This window comes from Leishmania mexicana, chromosome 24, assembly GCF_000234665.1.
Source record: "Leishmania mexicana MHOM/GT/2001/U1103 complete genome, chromosome 24".
Classification (NCBI taxonomy): domain Eukaryota; phylum Euglenozoa; class Kinetoplastea; order Trypanosomatida; family Trypanosomatidae; genus Leishmania; species Leishmania mexicana.
The window spans coordinates 386,863-408,940 of NC_018328.1; the positions used below are offsets into that span (position 1 = coordinate 386,863).

Here is a 22,078-nt window from a genome sequence, read left to right on the forward strand (position 1 = left end):
GGTCCCCAGCCGTTGTCTCCTCATCGTCTGCAAGGGTTTGCAAGGCACAAGGGGGAGGGGGACGCGCAGGTGCGCGGAAGCGGGTGGAGAACAACGGCAAGAAAAAGGCAGTCCGGAAGTGTGTGTGGCAAGGAGAGAGATACACAACACACACACACAGACACGCGCACACACGCACGAGGCCCCTGTGACGCCACTCCTTTGTTTTTCGCATGCGTGTGTGCGTGTGTGTTGTGTGTGTGTTGCCTCATGCGCCATCACTGCACATCACCACCAACCTCTCCCCTCCTCCCGTCTCCTGCTCCTTACAGGTGTCGCTGCTGTTGTTGGTATACAAAAACAAAAAACAACATACACGCATCGCACTCCCCCCCCCTCTCTCTATCTGTTAGCCTTCACTTGCAACAGCCCGCTCAAGCCAGATACGCGCCAACGCGCCCACCCCTCCCTCCGGCGCTTGCCTCCTCCCCAACGGCCCTCCTCGCCTCCCTCCCCCCACTCCTCACGTGCATTTGTCTTCGGGGTGCATGCGTGGCGCCCCGTACGTTCTTTTTCGTTCCTGCTGCCCTTCTGCGTACACTTCTCTCTCCTTTGCGCATCGCGTCTCGTCGCCGCTGTCGTCCCGCCCCCTCCTCTCACCCTCACAGCCACACCACATCACATCACACGTCGTCACGCCCTTTGGCCTTTAGGCTTCGCACGAGCACCCTCTTTGGGGGAGAGAGGGAGGAGGAGGGGAACTTTCCTTCGACCGGTCTGTGCGCGCGTAGCGGAAGCTGCGGTTTGGGTAGTCACCCCGTTGCCCCGCTTCTCTCTGTGTGTGTGTACTTTGCAGGGTCGCTGGATGAGGATTTGAGGCAGGGGAGGGGGCCCCAATGAACATCTTTCGCGGTATTCAACACTACTTCTCCGGCGGCGGTGGGGATCTGAAGCAGCTGCTGGACACACGCGTGTATGTGTGGAACATACCGGTCGGTAGCACGACTCTGGCAGATCGGAATCTGCGCGTAGGCCGCTCGACGACGCGCTCCATTGAGTCCACCTGCAGCTACCTCGATAATGCGGAGACGAATCGCTACATGGTCTTCAACTTCTCGCCGCTCATGATGGAGCTGGTGGAGGGGTGCCATTGTGGGCAGGTGCTGGACTTCTCGAAGCAGTCCGTAGAGAACTACGGCCTACTCATGGAGGTGTGCTTCACAATTCGCAAGTGGGTGTACGCTGGCGACACAGACGGCAGGTCACCCGTGGCGCCGTCCGCGCCGTCGCCGATCGGTGGTGCAGTGTCTTCGAGCCGGCACACGCACACCCACTGTGCTGTCCTGGCCTTCCTAGAGGAGTCGCCAGCAGTGGCGCATCCGAATTACGCGGCGATGATTGGGGCGTGCTACCTCATCTTCTCCGGCTTCCCCACGTACACAGGCAGCGGCACGCTAGACTTTGTGGAGAGAGAGCTCGGCATCCCCCGCAGCGTCTACCACGCGCCGTCGCAGGAGAGCTACATCAACTATTTCCAGCTGCTATTTGAGATTCCGGTGCTGCCGAACCCAAAACGGCTCACGCTGACACGCGTCTCGTTGCACAACTTGAGCTCCCTATCAAAGAGCAAGCTTGGCCTGCAGCTCGACAGCGCAGACGGCACAGCAACCCGGCTCTTCAGCGACCCCAACGCCTGGCGTCGTGGAGACCCCTCCACGCTAGAGGTTTACCTGGACCTGAACGAGAGCGTGCTTGGCGACTTTGTCCTCAACGTGTTCCTGTACGATGTACAGCCCATCCATCGCGACAGCGGCGGCGTGATGGCGGGGTCCTCCCTCTCCGCAGGTAGCAGCAGCCTCGTCGGTGGGGCCCTACCGTCGTCAATGGATGGTTTTCCGGCTCTGTCAGCGGCGTCACAGGAGAAGGCCCTCGTTGGCTTAGGCGGTGCCGCATCGCTGCCGAAAACACGCTTTATCACGGGCACCTCAAAGGAGAAGAAGATCGTGCAGAAGGGACGGCTGCTGCGCCTCGCCTTCAGCACCATCTTCATCCACCAGGCGATGCATCGCGTCCGCGTACGGGACATGGACTACGCGGCGGCGAACGCATTGCCAGACGACTTCTATGCACAGCTGCACTTTAGCGAGTGCGCTCCAGCCGACTCGGACGAGGACTACGCGAGGCAGATTACCCAACGCGTAGAGCAGTCGCCGCAGCGCCAGATCATGCTCTCCCGGCCTGACCCCCGCGACCTCCTCGCATCCGCTGGCGGCTACCGATCCTCTAGTCAGTACGCCGCTGTTGAGGAGGAGTGCCGAGGAGGCGTGTACTACCGCAGCGACGGGACCAGGTGTGGCGGTGGTGCGAGCATGGACCTGCGCGTCCGCCAAGAGCGGTCGCTGCCGCTGACCGGAGCCACCATGCTGTACCTCCCCACCCCCCTGCACATGAACAGCGAAGATGAGCGGCTCTTTGACAATGAGGACGACGTCGCGGAGTCTGAGCCGACGCTGGTCCGGGTGGAGCCGCGACCAGGCACCGCTGCTCGGCCTCGCCAGCCCACACCAGAGCGCATGTATGGCGGCGGGTATCCGGTTACATCTACCCAGGTTGCAGACGTGCAGGAAGCATCGTCGGCACCTTCCTCATACGCGGCAGCGCCACGACCACACCCGCCGTCGTCACTTCCGCCTCCACCACCACCACCGGTGAAAGGCATTCCGTTGACGCATCTTGACCCCACCATGATCACCGAAGAAAACTCGCCACCGCCGCCGGGGGGGTTGCCACCGCCGCCGGGGGGGTTGCCCCCACCGCCACCACCGCCAGGCAAGCTGCCGCCCCCACCGGCGCCACCCTCCAAACTCCCCCCTCCGAGGCCGCCGCCGGCGCCCCCCGCTGGTCTCCCCCTCACCGCGCCTTCGGCTGAGGTGCCGCCGCCGCCACCGCCGCCGCCACCGCCAGGACCACTGAACAGCAATGCACCGCCACCCCCGCCTCCGCCGCGCGGCTTCCTCAGCAGTGCAGCGCCTGCTGCAAAGCCGAAGCCACAGTACACCGGACCGCGGCTCAAAACGTTCTTTTGGAAGAAGATTTCCAAGCCGAGCGGCATCTGGGCAGCGTCGGACACCGACGACGTGCGCTGCGCTGTGATCGACGAGCCCTTCATGCTCGAACTCTTCAAGGTGAAGGCCGTCGCACAGGCGAGCGCGGCCGAGGCAGCGGCGAAGAAGTCGGAGCAGGAGCGGCGCAGCCAGCTGCGCAGCAACGTGTTCACGGGCCAACGGTTGCAGAACATGGGCATCGCCCTCAAGCGCGTACAGGTTCCGGTGGAAGTCCTGTGCAAAGCCCTCATCACGTGCGACAGCGCCGTTCTGCCGCCAGAGCGACGGGAGACGCTGACGGCGGCGCTGCCCACCGCCGAGGACGTGGCGGCGCTCACGGCTGAGAAGCAGGCGGGACGGGCGGTTTGGACAGACGTGGAGACGTACCTCTACACAGCCGCGACGACTGTGAAGGATGTGCGAGAGCGGCTGCAGCTCTGGACGGCTGCCGAGGAGCTCGAGGACACCGTCCAGTCCATCTCGAGCCTGCTAAGCTCCGTCGACGCGGCCGTGTGCGCCATCACACATCGCAACGGCCGCTTTGCCCGGATGATGCGCATAATCCTGGCGTTTGGAAACTACCTGAACCGTGGCACCCCACACGCCGACGCCGAAGGATTTCGCCTGGAGAGCCTCAGCCAGCTCAACTTCGTGAAGAGCTCAGACGGGAAGACGACAGTGCTGATGGCGCTTGTCGTGTCCCTCATGGACAGCGGACAAGGTGGGAGTGAGCGAGGAGGAGGCACCACGAGCGCACCCGGCGACGGCAGTGATGATGATGAGGTTTGCAACGTTCTGCGCTTTGTGGATGATGTCAGCTGTGTTCGCGCCGTGGCGAGCAGCCCGCTGCAGGACATGGGACAACAGGTGTTGCAGCTGAACTTCACGCTGCAGCGCATGCGGCGCGTCGTCGAGGAGGCCAAGGACACGAAAGCCTGGTATGACAAGCGGCTCCCGTCCGTGAAGGCGGAGGAGGTGCCGGATGCCTTGCCGGGGCTGCTCACAGAAGCTGTGGACCGCTATTTGGCCACGGTGGGGCAGATCGCCTTGAGGTACCAGCAGCTGCGCGATGACGTGTCGGCCATGATGGCCACCTACGGTGAGGACCCCAACGCAGACGAGACCGTCATTTGGGGCTACGTGCTTCAGTTCAGCAAGGACGTGCAGCGGTGTGTGGACGCGGTGACCGCAGCCCACCTGACGAAGCGCCAACTCATGGGAATCCCGGAAGCGCTTGAGCGGACGCCGAGCGGGGGCAAAGCAGCCGCCGCTGCGCCACCATCCCCCAGCGGCGGCGCACAGTCGCGAGGGTCGCATGACGGGGTCCGCCGAACGCGGCTGCCGAAGCTCGTCGATGACGATGACAGCGATGACTAGGGCGGCCGGCGGCATGAGAGGGGGGCGAGTGCGCACACGCATGCGGAGAGAGAGGAACAAACAACGTGAAACGGCGGCAATGCGGCCCAACGCATGAGGAAGGGAAGAACACGACCAAAGAAGAAGGGGAAAGGCGCGTAGTTGAGTGCAACCCACCAACCGACACACACGCGCACATCCACGCCACATGGTGCAAGCGAACTCTCTGCTCTCTACATGGTGTGCGACACTGCTCGTCCTCACATCTCCCCCTCCCTCCCCCGTCTCCGTCTCCCTCACTCGACTGTTCTTCGTGGCATCCACTGTCCTTCGTTTTTTCCCCCTGCCCGCCTTGCACTCGGGACTGATGGCACCCTGCGGGTGCGTCGCATCAGTGGGTGCCCTCGACTCGTCGCCCTGCACACCATCCCAGGAGGCACGCACGCGTGCAGGCATGCTCACGTGCGAGTGCGCAGCACTACTCTGCTCTCTGTACTCTCCCTTTCTTCAAGCGTCATGCCACCTCGTGCGGTTCGTAGCCCAAAGACAGACTCGCTGAGTGTGGCCGTCAAGAGCCACCTGTGCAATGCTGCCGCCTCAGCGGTGGCCGCCGCCAGTAATGGCAGAAGCGCGGGGGAAACCGGCATGGCATTGTCTGCATTGGAGACTGACGTTGCCGCTTCAAACCCGTCCTCGTCACGAGTGTCGCGGCGTCGGCGCGATGTCGTGCCACAGGAAACACCGGAATGGCAGCGGATGGCATTGGAGACCGCCGCCGCATCCCGGAAGTCTCGCGCCTGCACTGCGAAGAAAGCTAAGCCGAATGGGCGACGTAGGGGCGCCGCAAAGGGGAGGGCCGAGTCGGACGAGGATGAAGACGAGGCAGCAGCCGCTGCCGAGTTATCGTCGCAGAGGGGGGAGGACGTGGACCACTCCGCCTCGCCCGCTGGAATTGACGCGAGCAGCAGTATTCGCAGCAAGCATGCCAAGCCTCGCCGCCGTAAGGCCGAGAAAGCGGCAGGGACGCCGGCGACAAAGCGAGGGCAACGCATCCCTGTCGCAGAGCTGGTGTGCCCACGCTGCAAGCTACGCATGGACCACTGGCCCTTCTGTGGCCTGTCAGGTGACGCGCATGTGCTGCTGGCAGCGCTATCAGCCTCCAGGGAAGAGGACGAGGCACGACCGAACGAGGCAGCAGCAGCAGCGGCCGCAGCACACTAGTCCATCGACCAGCGACGACGGTCACGAGGAAGGAAAACAGTCCAAAAGAAATGTTGACACTCTCCGACAATGTGTAAGGGGTGTCCTTAGCGTGTTTGTGCGTGCGCATGCGTGTGTTCCTTGACGCTCATCGCCGCACATTACAACGCGTGTGACGGCACCCTTGCGGAGTACGGCTGCCCCTCCCCTCCCCTCCCCCCGTGCAGCCTCCCATCCACCCACGGTCACCACCGTCCTTATCGCATAGATAGATGCCCACGCATCCCCTCGGTCGGCGTCGTTCTCTCTCCTGCTGCCCAACTCCTCTCTCGCGTCTGAGGGGGAGGGGAGGGGGTCTCCTCCATTCATTTCGGATGTATCCCTATCGCCCCTGGGACTGCTGCATCGGTTTCATGTCGTCTGTTCAGGTGCCGCCTGTGCGCCGTACAACGCCACCCCCTCCACCACGCCTTCCGTCGCTCGCCCGCCCGCTCGCTCTCTGCGTGTGTTTCTTCGCCGATCTCCTTTTAACTCTGTTGACACGCATCGAAAGACAACACAAGCAGCAAGGAGCCTCGCGGCGTGCGCTTCAGGGCCGTTCACATCGCGCGCCATTCGAAACGCGTAAGTGGGGGAGAGTCGGAGGGGGAGTGGTGCTGCGAGAGGCCACGCCGTTGTCGCCGCCCCCCCCCTCCGACTCTCCCATTGCTTGCTCATGAGCTGCATCAGCTCCAATGACACTGGAGCACGTGGTCTTTCTCTGCCCATTCGTGGGTGTGGCTGTCCCTCCCCCGGGCATCTCCGCCTGTTGCCCACTCGCTTCTCACCATCTCTCTTCTTTTTCTTCTGGTACGTTACGTACGCGTGGCATTTTGGGTGCGCGCCCTCCCACTACCTCCCCCACCCACCCCCGCCGATGCACTGCTGTTACCACACATGCCCTGCCCCTAACAATGTGCCACACGCGCACTGAAGCTGCATGCGCTTACGGAGAGCAGAGAGCTACACCAACAGCCCTGCACTGCACGTTGCACTGTGTGAACGTATGTGTGTGTGTGTGTGTGTGTGCGCCTGCCTCACAACGAGACCTCGCTTTTCTCTGGTGCAGTTGCTGTGCTGCTTTTCATTCCTCTCTGCCGCTGCTGCCGGCGCGGTGGACCAGCCAACTTGGCGTGTGTGCACCCGCGGGAGGCGCGATCAAAGGGCACCTTTGTGGGTGCTGAAGCGATTTGCCTGCCTCGTAGAAGCACTCGGAAGGGCGGCATCGGTCACCACCACCACCGCGCAAGCGGACAATAACCCAGCCGGCGTGACCGGCCCACACGCATCAGATCGGTATACCAGCAGCGCTGCCGCTGGCGTTGGAGATTACGGCCGTTGCTGCTTCACGGTATCTTCGCTCAGCACCACATCCCCCCCCCCACCACCACCACCTTGTGCTTCTCTTCTCAGTTGCTTCTCTGCTCGACGCCAGCGGGACACCCTCATGCAATGGACCGTCGAAGTGGCGCCATGGCCAATAACCGCGTTGAAACGACCGTGACCACTGTGGTGGCCGAGATGATCGCCAACGCCACGAGCACGTCTGCCCCCAGCTCCACTGAAGCCTCTGCTCCCTCAAGCTCACTTACGCCAGCGCCTGAGAGGACGATAGACTCCGTCATTCTCTGGCTGGTTACTCTCTTCTACTTTTCCGTAAGTGCAGCTGCCGTGGCGTACTTCGTTGCTCGTTGGCGGCGGCGTGTGCACGGGACCGATCGCGTGCTCCTACGTGGTGGATTCGGGGCGGATGGTGGCGGGGTTGTTGCCCAGGTGAACGCTGCTAAAGAGGGTCTCTTGGCCACCGTTAGTGCTGTGATTGAGCGGGCGACAAGCATCACGGCGCTGGCCGGGGCGGCGTCGTGGCAGCAATCGGAGAACGCACGGCACCGCAGAGCCAGCCAAAGTCCTGGCGATCGTCGCCGCAGCGGGGGAGCGGCAGCCGGGGGCGGACGCAGTCGAAGCTGGTTGGGCGGACTCGCCCCCTTTCTGCCAGGGTCGCCAGCACGCAGTGCAGCGGCGAAGCGGAATAAGCAGAAAAGTGACGACGCCCACATAGATAACGAGGCGCCGCCCACCGTGTGGATCGATGGAGCTAGCGCAGGCGGAGCGAGCCATGGAGGCGCCATCGGCGGCAGCGCCGTCCCCCCCAGCAGCATTGGACCGACCATGACCGCACGCGATCAGCAACGCGGAGAGGATTAGTGAGAGCGAGAGATGTGTGCCTCTCCGCCTGGGCTGCTCTCCTGACGCACGCACACAAACGCACAGACATCCCTTACGTTTGGCGTATGCATCATGGGAGGAGGCGGCGCTGCGTACCTCTTTCGATTCGACGGCGCGCCTACGTGTGGAGGAAAGGTACGTGTACGTGTACCGGAAGGTGTGTGCCTCCTTGACTGTGAAACCTGTGCGTGCTCCAAGCTGTCCCCCACCCCCACCCCACACGCACACACCTCATTCTGCTCTTCCCGCCTTGTTTTACTTGCACCGTTGCTGATGCGACTCTGAACTCGATGGCAGACATGACCTCATCGGTCTTCTCCAATTTCGCCGTCGCTCTTTGTGGGTGTGTGGGTGTACGCGTGCGTGTGTGGAGTGCGTTGGCGTGTACAAAAAACGGAGAAGAGGCGCGCGCGAGGACTGGCGGAAGCCAGATGCCGGTGTGCAAGTGAATAATGAAAGTGGCGCTGTCGACTGCCGGCGACGCATGCACGCTGCCACGGCCAGCTGGAGCTCGCCCTCCCTTTCTCTGGTCCTCTTTTCCTCATTGCGCGTGAGCGCTTGTCTTCGTCGTTGCCACTCTGCCGTCTTACCCCCGCCTTCCCCCTTCACTTGTGCTGCTTTCCGTTTTGGGTCCCACCGGCCCTGCACTCGACGTCGCTTTCTTTCGAGGATCTCGCTGAGCTGCCGACAGCATTCCTACCCCGCGCCGCGCCGTGCCGAGCAACACGCATACACAAGACCAGGATGCCCAACGTCGAGACTCCCGATATACCCTCCGAGTCCCAGCGGGGCAAGGAGAGTGGGCTAGCGAGGGAGATGCTGCAACCGGCCCCTGCGACATCCGCAGCGATAGCGGAGAACCGTCGCAGCACCACCGATGCGATGGCCGCCGCTAAAAGCAGCCTCCTCTTCCCCATAGTTGATGATAGCGACCCGTTCGCCCTTCTGTACTCAACCCCGGCGAATCAGCCGTTGTCTCTTGCGAGGCGCAGCCACGGCACGGAGTCGCTCTTTCAATACTACGCCTTGCGTGGGTACAAGGAGGTCTTGAGCGAGGCGGCAACCCCGGAGGCGGCGAGGGCGGTGCAGGCGTGCCTGGAGGGCGGCGTGGCAGCAGCCGTGGCGCAGCAACGCCTTAGCGACAAGAAGAAGGCCGCGCCATCGCTTAATACCCACATCATAGACAGGTGTCTCGTCAGCACTGCCGCCGCCGCCGCCTCTCCTGACGCCCCCACCGTGGTCCTTGCGACGGACAGCGCTGTCAGCAGTGTCGTGCCCCTGTACGTCCCCCTCCGACCGGCACAGACACAGGATTTCATCTCCAGCTTCCGCACCCAGCGAGCGGATGACGCGCGCGCGGCAGCGGAGCAGGAGCGCCGCGAACGGCTGCGACAGGTGCCTGAGGCTGCCGTCTACCTCGGTCGCTACTACCCGGAGGGCAACCATATCGTGGCCGACGTGCGGCTGCAACTGACGGAAGAGAAATCCGAGCCCGTGGCGAACTCCGGAGTGGCTGCAAAGCCCTGGGCGCGCAGTCCTGTTCGCACCTCCGCACCACTGTTGACGCCCACCGCTTCCAACCGCGGCAGTCGAGCCCTCTCCAGCCCCGCTCTTGGCCGTCACTCCATCAAGGCCGGCAGCCTTTCCGCACCGTCGATCGCGCCGCTGCTGCTCCGCACGCCGCAGGAGGTGGCCACCACAATGCAGAAGCACCAAGAAAGCCGTCATGCGCTGGCGGACCAGATCGAAAATGCCTTCGTGGACGCCTACCACCTCCGCGATCCAGCGGCGGCGCAGCGGCAGCGCGACCGCGAGTTAATGGAGGCGCAGCGTCACTCCATGCAGGCGGCAGCGGCGCTTCTGGCCAAAACGGGAGCCGCGCCCGCAACGAAGAGACGCACGACGGTGGGCGCCTCGAAGAAGGCCGGCGGCACAAAGAAAAAGTCGACGGCGGCTCCGGCGACGCCGCCAAAGCGCGAGGGCGGCGTGCCCGCTAACTTGGAGGTGTTCCGCGCCTCGCTGCTGCTTTTATGCAACGAGGACGGAGCCGTCACGCTGGACCAGCTACGCGTACTGCTGGCAAATGTCCCTTTCCACGTTGGCACGCTCACTACGACCTCCGCGGCCGCCTCGGTCGGCGTCGCTGAACGTATGTTTCATATCATCTACAGGAGCACACGTGCTCCCAGGGCCACAGACGCCACCGATTTACTGCTCGCTGTCGCGTCTGCCACAACTACCGGCCTTGGCGGTTCGCTGTCGCGGCAGGGGAATGTCGTGGGCGACAGCTTCATCAGCGCCGCCCCTCACGGTCCACAGAACAGCTTCTCTCGGAGCAGCAACGCCCCTGTTGGTGCACGACGTGGTCCGGGCGCGAATGCGCCGCTGGCGGCAGCGGGGCGAACGCGGTCGCCATCCACGTATTTCCCGCTGCAAGCGAGCAATCCAAGTGTGATATCGCCGATCATGGCCGCGGCTGAAATGGGTGCCAGTACGTCTAGTGGAGCTCACACCCCGAAAACCCCGTCGCTGACGACTGGGGCTGCGCTCTCGTGCAATGAAGTGGTAGGTGCCGGTAGCGTTGGGAAACAGCCGCCACCCCACAGTGTCCCGACGGACATGCATGATGGGTGCAAGTGCGTCCTCGTGGTCGAGTTGCTGGACGCGCTGGATGCGCTTCTGAACAGTGTCGAGACGAAGTGTGTCGTGCGGTGGGAGTGCTTCAACGTTCTGGCGGTGGAAGGGAACGGCTACATCCACACGTCGCAGCTGGCGAAGCTGCGCCGGTGTGCTTACCGCGACGGCTCGGCGGCAGAAGAGCAGGCGGCCGTCACGGCGGCCATGGTGAAGGCCCTCAGCGACGTCTTCGCGGTTGTTGCGACGGAGGAGGAGGCCGCCTACCTCAAAGCGAACAGGAAGCGGAAAAAGAAAAAGGGCGGCGCTGTGGCCTTGGCGGCACACCAGAGCTCGCCGATACCGTTAAACGTCATGCGCAAGTCACACCTGGACTATGCAGTCTTCTGTCGCTTCTTCGACGAGATGCCGCTCATGGCGGCCGCCTTCGCGCACGTGTGGCTGCCCCTTCTCCTGAACGGGCGCCGGCACACGGCGGCGGCGGGCGGCACGATGGTAAGGGTTTCGGATGCCTCCAAGTTCTCCACAGCCTCACCCATACCAGGCTTCGCCACTGGAGCGACGTTGCTGATGCCCCCCTCCCCCGGGTCATCGGCAGACGCCGTAGGTGAAAAGGACGGAGAGGAGGCGACTGGACATCGCCTCTCACTGTCGTCGCAGCTGCAGCGGAGACCAGCACCCGCCGAAGAGGACGATCCCAATGCGTATCCTCTTGAGCTCCTGGGCAGCACAGTGGATGCTCGGCAGGCGGCGGTGCGGCAGCTGGTGATAGAGCGGCAGGAGCACCTGCATCAGGCCTGCGACGCCGCGGAGAAGGAGAAGCTGACTGTTGTGCAGAGCGACGAACCTGGTAATGGCAGCACCTTTGCAGGTTCGTAGAGCCACGCGCTACACCCCTGCCGCCCCACCCCCACCCACGCACACACGCGAGGCCTCGTCGGCGACGCTGCTGTGCATCTGAAGGAGCTGAAGACGGATACTGGACGGTGTCGGTTTGTACATGTGGCGGTAACCCGCACAGATGAGCACGCCAGTCACCTTCACCCTGAACTCTCTCGTTGCGGTCTCTTCTCTTGGGCGCTTGTGCCTGCTCTTCATGTAGATGTCCATCAGTGCATGTCTTCGCTCGTGATCGGAGCTGGTAGCGGGCGCTGTTGAAGGGACGCCTCCCTTCCCCTCCTCTTCCGCCACCGCCGCCTTTCCGTTATGTATAGCCGTTGAAGGTAAAAGCCCCAGTGAGACTCCTCGTCTATAAGGTGGCGGGTCTGTTGGAGCATGTACAGTGCAGGTCCTTGACCCTCTTCCTCCCCGCCACCACCCTCACCACCACTACCACCAACGCACGCACACGCACACACACACCTGCCCCTGTCGTTGTGTGTGTGCCATCACAGTTACCTTCCCATTGTTGGCGGCTTTCGCTTTCACCCTCCACGCTGATGTTGCAATCATCACCGTCGCATCTCACAAGAAAACGAGCAGCGCCAGCGGCCCTCACTCGCCTGTACCTCTTCTATGGCGCATCGCCCACTTATCGACGTCGCCGTCGCCCGCTCTCTCCCTCCCTGAGTGCAGGTGTTGGCTGTGGTTCTCGGTGATCCTGTCACAGATACGTGTTTGGTGTCCGGCGTTGTCTGTTCCCCGAGGCAGGCGCAGTGGGGTGGGGGTGGGGGAAGGGTTATCCGCTCGCTTCGATTGCCATCACACACGCCCGCTCACCGTCCCGCCTCTCCCTTGTATCCTTTCCAGACCACCACCACCACCACAACCCCTCTCTCTCCCACAGCAACCTTTTCTTGTCGGCCTTGCCGATGCGGCATGCATCGTTTAAACACGGCGAGAGAGACCGAAGAGGGAGGCGGTGAGTAGTACGGGTGGTGGCTGTGTGGCAATGCGGGCTGACAACCTCGATGACTGTCATAGGACCGTGAAGAAGGGCACTAATGGGGAAGAATCTGTTATCAAGCGAAAAGCCCGAGCTCAAGAAGGGCGCGAGAGGGCGCCGACTCTCCCACTCGAACGCATGCTGCGTAGGGTATGAGGGGAGGGAGAAGAGACCGGTGGACGATACATGCTGACCCTTGCGCGCGTGTAGGTCATGATTGATGAGGCGGTGTGCACACGGCATGAGGCAGACGTCCCTTTGCCCTCATCATCCACACCCACACACACACACATCGTTTCTTCCTCTCCGTGTTCGCATGCACGCTCACCCATCACCTCGTATCTCCTGCCCGTCTGTTCTTCTTGTGCGTGGAACGCACACACACGCACACGCACACACGCACATCTTGCAGAAGCAAAGGGCAGCAGTGCAGCAGTATCATCCCCGTACGTGCATCCAGGCTGAGTGGATGCCCTACTACGAGAACCGCCTGTACAGTCCCGAAGAGAAGCCACCATCGCCACGGCTGTTGCGACTGCCAGAAGGGGGAGCGTCACCCACGCGTGGCGCCCGTGCTGAAGAGCGCTTTATGTCGTCGTACAACGACAGCGACGCGGCGGAGCGGCCCATGCGACTAAATCGCCATATCCCCTCCCCGATTCTGTCACCGATCCCGACGGCCCCTGCGCACTACTCGTACCGTGAAGGGAGGGAACACAGCTCCGACCTCCAGGCAGGCGCCGGCGACGCTCAGCAGCGACAGTGGAGGGGCGAGCGGGACCCATCACGGCGTCCTCCAGCGGAGCCTGTAATCGGCCATAATTCATCCTCGAGGCACCGCACAGCAGAGGACTTCCTCAGCATCCCGCGACCTCCATCGCCGCCGCGTACACCGCAGGCTGACGTCCGCTCTGCGCGAGGTCAAGCGTATGCTGAGGTGGATCCGCTCACCGAAGCGCAGCAGGGCGCCGAGGAGCGCACAAGTGAAGGAGGTCTTGTCGCCTCAAGGCTTCCCCCCGTAGCAGGGGACGCTCCCTCGCGTCCATCCTTTGGAACCAAGGCGTCCCGCAGTGCTGCAGACGAGGATGGCGTCAGTGCAGAGGACGCAGCTCGCACACAACGGTCTGCAAGCGACAGTGTTAGGCCCGCGCACGACTCACGTCGCGTGAGGGGTGCACATAGACATAAGGACGAAGACGGCGAAGGCTGCCGCGCGTTCTCGGCTGACCCGGAAAACTGGCAGTCGCGGAAGTCGTTGCCCGCCGGCTGCGTGCGATGCAACTACCGTCTTCCCGAGGAGCTGATCGAATACCTGCAGGAAACGTCGATGTACCGGTCTGTGCCACGCCCCCATTGCCCGGAATGCGGCGCTCGACTCGTGCCCACTGTCAGGGGCACCCGTGGTGGCGGTGACGACAGCGTCTATGATAGTCCACGGCTATCACCGCGTCCCAGCCCACCGCGACGGCGAGAACGCCACTCGAAGCCCGTGAACGTTCCTCAGCGAAAACCCCACGAGAAGCGACGCAGCTCTTCGGAGTCAAGCAATATCGATATAGACGTGCTAGATGCCGGCAGCAGCTCCAGCGATGATCCAATGCACGAATCGCAGCCGTCGCGGGGAGCGCCGCCGCAGTCCTACCGCCCCAAGCCCACGGCAGAGAAGCCCATGCCTCCCCCGCCATCTTGTCATCCTAAGACGCCAGTGCCACCGCCCCGAGGCGGAGCGCATGGCGACAGCGAATGGACGCCTAGGGAGAAGCCTTTCATGGTTCTGACCAAGTCACCATACCTCACCCTTGATTCCTTGCCCTGTGGCCTTGATGGCGCCACGAGAGCGGCGGAACCGAGCAATGGCTGGCGCCGAGGCCAGGAAGGCGCCAGCGCCTTGAGCCCAGACGGCATCGCCGCTCCGTGGGTGGTGGGGGGGTGCGCGGCATGCTGCCGACAGGTCGGCGCAGGTCTCGCAGGAATTTGTTGCTGCGCCATGCCCTGCGTCCTCTTCCGCGAACGCCAGCGGCTACTCCTGCACAAACTGCGCAGTCGCTACATCTGCTGCGCAGGCGCCTTCCCTTGCTGCGTTCCACCGGTGTCACTGCGTCCTGAGCTGTACTACACGATAGGGCCCGATCACCTCTACAGCCCCGCCCTGGACGCTTCGGCGGGTCGATATTGGGATGGCGCCCTCGACGCCAGCACGGCGGTGTCGCAACAGCGGCATTGGCATGACTTATACACGGTGAGCAATGGTAAGGGCGAAGCGCGGGCGACCTCGTCGCGCCTCGCTGGAGGTGGACGGGGGCTCCTTGCCGCCTTCTGTTCCGTGAACGGTGTCGCCTCCCCCGCCTCGCTTGTAAACCCGCGGACGGGCCTTCCCCTGGACGGCTGCTACTCCAACGTGTCTTTCTACCAAGGTGAAAGGCCGCCCGCCTGCTGCGCCACCTCGTCGGCGTCTGCTTTAGTGGGCACAGGCTCCTGTGGCTGCAGCAGTTGTGTCTGTGACAGCACGCGTGGCTGCTGCCTCTATTGCTCGCACCCCACCGCCTACTGCTTGGCGTGCCCGCTCTGCTGTCTGTGTTGCGAGATGACGTTCTGCATGCCGTGCGCTCTGTGGGCGAACCGGCTCCTGATCCGCCAGCATTACCACCTCGTCTCTGACACTGCCGTCGACGGTGGGGCGGTGTGCTGCTACACGTACTGTGTGCAGTGCTGCACGTGCTTGTGCACGCGGAAGCACGCTCCGACGATGGTCAGCGCCGCCATAGATAAGCGCATCGGCGGCATTGCCATGCCTGGAGCAAGCACGGCTGAGGCTGCCGCATCACCGACGTCCTTCTCGTGCTGGTATCAGCTGTCCACCACTGTTGCCGCGTGCCTGGCGGCTGTGTGTTGCTTGTGCCCCTGTGCAGCCTGTGGGTTAGCGCAGCAGCGAGATCAGATCCGCCGACTCGGATACCCGCTTGTCGTTGACGTTCCTCCAGAGATCGACATGATGTAGTAGGATCTCCTCTCACCCACACCCCACCCCACCCACCCTTACCCCTCCCCCTACCTTCGCGCGCGCGTCTGGGCGCCTGCATCGCTTCTTGTACGCTAAGGCATTCTTTGCCTTTGCTCCCCTCCCCTTCTCCTTTTTTCCCCCAGTGTCGCCACCGCGCACACATACACACGTGCGCGCCACACGTGTGCCCGCCGTGTCTGTTCTCCGTTCCTCCCTCCCTCCCTACGTCTGTCCCTCCCCACCCACCCCCACTGTCGATCTTCGGATCTATGAGCGATCGGCGATGGGGGAGGGCGGGGTGCAACGCGGACACCAAGCTGGAGGAGTACGCATATACAAGGCGGTGGAAAACGCAGCCAAGTGGGCTCATTCGAAGGCGATCATCGTGTGGGTTTTGGTCCACCGCCACCACCCGCCCACCCACCCTCTCCTTGCCTTTCTCTCCCACCTCCACTGAGAAAAGGGAAGCTGTGACGGGCACAACGCAACCCGTCGAGAGCGCTTGTCAGCACCGTTCCAGCAAGGGATGCGCCTCCAACTTTCTGTGTGTCTTTCTCTGCGCTCTGTGGCCTGCGCACCCACCATATGCCTCCCGCCTCGCACTGAACCCTCTCTTCCCTCACGCGCACACACACATGGCTCGCCCCTCCTCTTCGGATAACGTTCCACAGAGGACAGCGCACTCGTGACACTCGTGCACTTCGTGCATTATAGAAAGCGGTGCTCACCGACACACAGACACACACGCACACGCACAGAGAGTCGACTGCACACACCCACATGCCAAGCACCCCCTTCGCTTCCCCCTAGTCTTGGGCGCACGCAGGCTGACGCAGACGCCTTTGGCATGCACTCTGGTAGAAGTAGATTCCAGTAGATTCTCTGACCACCATCAGCGCAGTGCCCTCCTCCTTCCTCGGACGCCATTCATGTCAGGCGCCCCGTCGCCACGACTTCCGTCGGAAGGGGAGTCGATGTCACGACCCCACTCGCCACCGCCGCCGCCGAGTGTGCCGAACACCACGCGGCGTTCACGCTCACAAGGGGGTAGCACAACTCCAGAGGATCTGCCAGGTCTGCACAGCTCCGGCGATGTGAGTGGAGAGGCGACTAGCTTACAGTTCGGCAGAGCCCAGCGGAGCGAACCGCTATCCGCTCGGGCGTGCGAGCCACACCAGTCGCGTTCACTTGGCGCCACGCTCTTGCCTACCTCCCCACAGCGCACGAGCCGCCCTCTCAGCGGCGGCGGTCGCCACAGTGCAACCGCCGCCGCTGCTGCCACATGTTCCCCATCTTCGCTGATCCACTCGACGCCGCGTCGACGTATGCGCAACAGCCGCAGCTATAGCCCCACGCTCGCGATTGCCGAAGCCGAAGCAGTCCGCGCCGCCCGCGAGTTTTCGATGGACATGTACCGGGAGCTGCATCAGAGAAAGTTCAAGTCCGTCAATGAAGAGCTCGACTTCTTGCGAAAGGACTTTGTGGCCTCTCGAAAAACGCTTGCCTTGCTTCACGAGGACAACCTCCGCCTCGAGCGGGAGCTCATGGCGCGGGTTGTCGAGATAAACGAAGTGCAGGGGAAACTGGAAGACGCGCAGAGGGAGGCTGAGCAGGAAACCCCGAGCCAGTCCGGGCGGGTCTGCAGCAGCGGGAGTCGTGGCCGGATGTGCAGCGGCAGCAGTTGTGAGAAACAGGACCTCGATGACTTCGGACGATGCGAGGTGTGCGGAGCGTCCCGCACATGGACCGATGCCGGCGACACGGTGCAGGTGCGCGTGGACACCACCGCCGAAGGCGGCGAAGGAGATCGGCAGCGCCCGCGCGGAGGCGCGGAGAAGAATGCATCAGCAACAAAGGCGTCTGCTCGTGTGTCCACGCTGCGCACTGGCCTCTCCCTTTACGCGGTGAGTGGACAGCGGAGAAGCGGCGCACCCGCCGCCAGCGGGACGTCAGCGCGAGACCCCGACGGCGCCGATTCTCAGCAGCTCATTCGAGATCTTCGTGCCAACCTGGCGCGCCGTGACACCGCTCTGAACGAGGTACAGATGGAGCTTGGCTCTCTGCAGCACATCCGCCACACGCTGGAGACGGAGCTCTGTGGGCTACAGGGTGAGCTTTCGGACGTGAAAACACAGCGAGATGCGCTGCAGGCGCGACTGACGGCGCAGGAAGGGCTGCACACCGCCACGGTCGCGCAAGCTAGCGACCTCGAAGCACAGGTGCAGCAGCTGAAGAAGGAAAAGGACGACGTGCAGAGTCAACTGACGACGGCGCAGTTGCTATACGAGCACACCGGACCCATGAGCAACGGCGGATCGCCTGCATCCGCCGCTGGAGTAGGCGGCGGCCGTGCGCACGCGCACGAGGAGGCGCTGCGAGAGCAGCTGCAGTTGTACCGGTCAAAGTGGCAGACCGCCGAAGACCAGATGGAGCACCTGCATGAGCGGATCTCCCAGCTGCAGCGTCAGCTCGTCGCTGGCGGCGCAGAGGACGGGGCTACGGTGGGGCCTCTGAAGCCGGTGGCGAGCGAGCTCTGCGGTCCCGACGAGGCTGTTGTCCAGAAAGCGAAGTACATTGCCGATATGGCGGCGCTTCGCCGGCAGCACCAGGAGCAGGTACAGCTCCACATCGAAGAGGAGCAGCGACTGCAGCGGCGACTTGAGCGAGCGCAGGAGAACGCTGCCTTCCATGAGGACCAACTGCGTCAACAGCGACAGGATGATGCGCGCCAGCACCACAGTGAGGTGCAGGCGCTACAGGCACAGCTCCGCACGGCACAGGGCGAACTTGTGAAAGCCCAAGAGGACCGCGAGCATCTAGCGCGGCAGCTGCGTCGCTCCACTGAGCAGCAAACCACCGTTGAAGTACTACGCAGCCAAGTCGATCAGCTGAAGCAGCGACTCGGTGAAGTGGGGGCAGAGCTGGCGCAGGTGCGCGGGAGAGAGAAGGAGCTCTCCCTGCAGGCCCAGCGCGAGCGTCTGGAGCGCGCCAAGGCCGAGCACGACCTGGAGGGAGCGCAGGAGATGCTGGAACGTGAGAAGACGGAGGCCCAGTACCTGCGCGAGGAACTGATGATAACTCGCGAGCGGCTCGGTATGCACGAGGCTATGGATGAGTCAGTGACAGGCGCGGCGCCAGCACGCCCGTCCCCCTCCTCCACACGCGCACCCAGCGCCACCGCCGCAGAGGGCGACGCGGCAACTCTCTCCTCGGAGCTGAAGGGCTACGTTGGCCTCATGCGCGTGAACGCGGCCTTGCAGCGGCGCATCGAGGAGCTGGAAGCGCAAGCGCTGGCTTGTCATGGAAGCGACATTGGAAACTGTGGCAGCAAGGCCAGCGACACAGAGAACACGCAGCCGGCACAGCCGACGGATCCGGCACGTGAGGGACCCACATTGCCGGAGGCGCCACCCGACGACGCCTCCCCGCCCTCGGCACTGGAGCAGCAGCAGGCGGCGCACCTTCAGGCAGAGCTTGCTTCGGCCCTACAGAGTCAGCGTGCCCTCATGGAAAGCTTGGCAGAGGCAGAAAAAGAGCGACATCAGCTAATCGAAGACAACCAGACGCTCGCTGACGGCGTCGAGCTGCTCGAGAGGCAGCTGCGCAAGTATCAAGCAAAGTTTGCGCGCAGGGCGATCGCGGTGGACACCAGGGACACCCCTGCTGAGGCCACACCGTCTGCTCCCTCGGCAGATGTGAAGCCGCACATACACGCTGATGTGGTGGTAGAGTCAAAGAGGCGCTGCCACCGATGCGGCTCCACACAACAGTGGGACACCCGCGTGCGCAGTCGCCTGGAGACGGCCCGCGCTCAAGATCACGATGTACACGTGCGGAAAAGCGCAGACAGGACGCTGCGACAACCGAAGCTGCCGCAAGAGAATGAGAGCGAGGCGACACACCCGAGCCTGCACCCTGTGTGCAGCGACTGTCGAGGCAGCTCCGGCCGCCTCACTGCGACTGCGAGCACCACACGCCCAGCATCGGCTGCATCCTTTGCCGCCGCGCGTGGTATCGCCGTGACCGGGGCGGCGGGTCGCACTGATGTTGTGCGCTGCCACTCCCCACCGTGCACGGTAGGCTGGGTCACCGAGCTTGGCCCGGTGCCCATGTCGTGGCTTCAGTCACCATTGCTCTCACCTCCCTCGGTACCGTCTTCCCCTTCCCTCCCACCTTCGCAGCCATCACCGCGTGAGACTCACGGCAATGACACCGGGCGTCCGGCTGCGGCGCAAATCACCCACGAAAGTTCAGAAGAGCAACAGGGACGATTTTTTCCGCCAACGCCTCGCCACCGCCGGCGCGTGCACGGAAGCATCCTACCGCCGGTATACTACCCCCCTCTCCTGGCACGCAGCCGTGACTAGCTCGTCGCCAGGGCACCCGCCACCGCCACGACTGCCATGGTGATGGTGGTGGTGGAAGAACAGCAATGTAAAGGGAGCCGTGCGCGACCTCTCTGCTCATCCCGGCGCCCAGTCTTTACACACCCGCCGTTGTCGCTGAGCTGGTTGAGTTCGGGTGTGTGACTGTGCCTGTGGTGTTTCTCGCTTGCCTTCTCCTCGCAGCGCCGTCTACGGACGTGTGTGATGGATGCATAGCTTCGTCACATCCGCGCATGGGTGTACGAGTGGGGGAGGAGCGGGGGCGGGGAGTGTGTTCAGTGAGCACATTCACCACCATCGCAGCGCAGCACGGGGCCTCTTGCAATGCGCACCTCCTCCCAGGGTGCGTTTTGCCTGCAAGATCGAACGAGTGCGGCACAGCAGTGGGAAGAGGTGCGCATACGCGGTGTTACGGCAGAGAGGCAGATGTAACCGTCGACAGCGTCGCCTCGCTGCTGTCGAGCTTCGGAGGAAGAGGGGGTTGCTGGTCAAGCGGTTGAGTCGCGTGTACCTCTGCTTCAAGCTTTGTTTTGTTTGTGAGTGAAGCTTCACCATACACCTCCCACCTCGCACGCCACCACGTCGCTCGTGCGCGTGCGGTGCGACAAAGAAAAGGGCGACGTGGTGGCGAAAGTCCCTTCGCACGTGGCTTCCCTCACTCCCTCCTCCTCTTCATGTCGCACCTCAACCCTTCTGAGCCGATGATGGCAAGTCGTATACTGGGTGGCACGCGGCTCCTCCTCGTCCCCCTATCATCGTGTCTGTGAGCGCAGGCGCACACAGCCTCCATCATTGTTGCCGTCCTCATCACCGCATACCTCTTCTCCTCCCGCTGCCCCCCCCCTTCCTCACCCCTCCTCCTCACTTAAAGGGGGCGTGGCAACTGATGAAGACAACGGTGACTCGCCAGCTGTGCAGTCGCGGCTGGCGTCTCTCACTGGGCTCTTCAGCTCTCCCTGCTCACCTATCCCACTGGAATGGCCTGTCACGCACCATGACGGGTGCTGCACTGGCAGCACCCGAAGCACGCGCTCGCACGACCACGTCTCTCACCTGCCCCATCGTTTGCCTGCGCCGCTTCTTCTGGAACCCCTTCGCGTCGGGCACCAGAGCCACCGCTTCCGCAATGCGCGACTCCGCTCAGCACCGGCATGCCGAGCAGCACGCTACAATAGCGGAGAAGGCGCACCGTGACGCCGACCTTGAGAATGAGCAGCTTCTTGATGCGTGCCTGGACCTGCTCGATATCTGCAGCGGCAACGCGGCCGGCTCAGCGCCGTCCAGCGCGCTCGATGGGCTTGCACGTGATCGGATCTGGGAGCTTGTGGAAGTCCTCCTGCATGACCACCACCGCACCCCGGCGGAGCAGTTCGACCTGGTCTACACCGCGCTGTGCATGCCGGCCGCGCAAGATCACCGGCAGGTGCAGCGGAGCCTGCTGGTGGTCCTTCGCTCCATCGTCCCGGAGACGCTCTACCGCGTGTTTGAGAGCGTGGATCTCTTTGTGCTGCGAGATGATGCGCAGTCGCTGCACCAGCGTGACGTGCTGATGAAGTTCGCACACGCCCAGCTTGGCGACCTTCACGTGCCGGACGGTTTGGCGGAGGAGGAGGTGTTGTCCCTGTACGTGGACGACATGAGGGCGGCGTTTCCGGTCCTCGTCACCTGTCCTGCGTGGCAAGTGTTGGAGCGCGAGGCGACAACGATCGCCTTGAAGTCTAAGCTCTTTGCATTGCTCAGCCGCCTGTGTGCCGAGTTCGACGAGGAAAGGACGGGCAAGGTGAAGCTGGCGGATCTGCGCTCCACGGCGGAGCGCGTCCTGGGGACAGACCAGGCATCGTGCCTGCTCGAAGGAGCACAGGCGGACAAGGACGGCAAGATTGCCTACGCACAGCTGGTGGCCCTACTCTCACGACCGCCCCCGAAAAAGCAGGCACCGGTCGAGGCCAAGCAAAGGCTCGAAGAGACGCAGAGGACAGTGTGTGGTGGTGGGGAGGGGTGCGCTAGTCGTGGCCGATCGGTGCCGTAATTAAAAGAGTGAGGCGTCGTGGATGCAGAGCCGTGCCACGCTGATAAGCAAAACGCCGGCGTCCGAGACGATCCAAGCACGGACGCACGAACAAAGTATGAGAGGGGGAGGGAGAGAGCATCACTCGGTGCGTTGTCGTCCCCCACCCTCCCCCGCTCTCTCTCTCGGTGTTGCGAAACCATGGCGCCCTGCAAGATACACGGCATCTAATCCCGAAGATCCGTCTCTGTGAGGGGGAAG

General features: G+C 63.2%; 5 protein-coding genes across 5 annotated transcripts; all 5 read left to right on the top strand.

Annotated features, from left to right (window-relative positions):
- Positions 1 to 875: 875 nt before the first annotated feature.
- Positions 876 to 4,460, top strand: LMXM_24_1110 (putative formin; the record flags this gene model as incomplete). The annotated part of the gene is made up of 1 exon (XM_003875875.1): positions 876 to 4,460. The coding sequence occupies one exon, from the start codon at positions 876 to 878 to the stop codon at positions 4,458 to 4,460; it is 3,585 nt and encodes a 1,194-aa protein (XP_003875924.1).
- A 4,188-nt stretch (positions 4,461 to 8,648) lies between these two features.
- LMXM_24_1120 (conserved hypothetical protein) lies at positions 8,649 to 11,417 on the top strand (the record flags this gene model as incomplete). The annotated part of the gene is made up of 1 exon (XM_003875876.1): positions 8,649 to 11,417. One exon carries the CDS (start codon positions 8,649 to 8,651, stop codon positions 11,415 to 11,417), a length of 2,769 nt encoding a protein of 922 aa, XP_003875925.1.
- A 1,595-nt stretch (positions 11,418 to 13,012) lies between these two features.
- On the top strand, positions 13,013 to 15,421 carry LMXM_24_1125 (conserved hypothetical protein; the record flags this gene model as incomplete). Its single annotated transcript, XM_003875877.1, has 1 exon — positions 13,013 to 15,421. The coding sequence occupies one exon, from the start codon at positions 13,013 to 13,015 to the stop codon at positions 15,419 to 15,421; it is 2,409 nt and encodes an 802-aa protein (XP_003875926.1).
- Positions 15,422 to 16,833: 1,412 nt separating this feature from the next.
- On the top strand, positions 16,834 to 19,791 carry LMXM_24_1130 (actin-interacting protein-like protein; the record flags this gene model as incomplete). Its single annotated transcript, XM_003875878.1, has 1 exon — positions 16,834 to 19,791. The coding sequence occupies one exon, from the start codon at positions 16,834 to 16,836 to the stop codon at positions 19,789 to 19,791; it is 2,958 nt and encodes a 985-aa protein (XP_003875927.1).
- Positions 19,792 to 20,695: 904 nt separating this feature from the next.
- On the top strand, positions 20,696 to 21,838 carry LMXM_24_1140 (conserved hypothetical protein; the record flags this gene model as incomplete). The annotated part of the gene is made up of 1 exon (XM_003875879.1): positions 20,696 to 21,838. One exon carries the CDS (start codon positions 20,696 to 20,698, stop codon positions 21,836 to 21,838), a length of 1,143 nt encoding a protein of 380 aa, XP_003875928.1.
- Between the last annotated feature and the right edge of the window lie 240 nt (positions 21,839 to 22,078).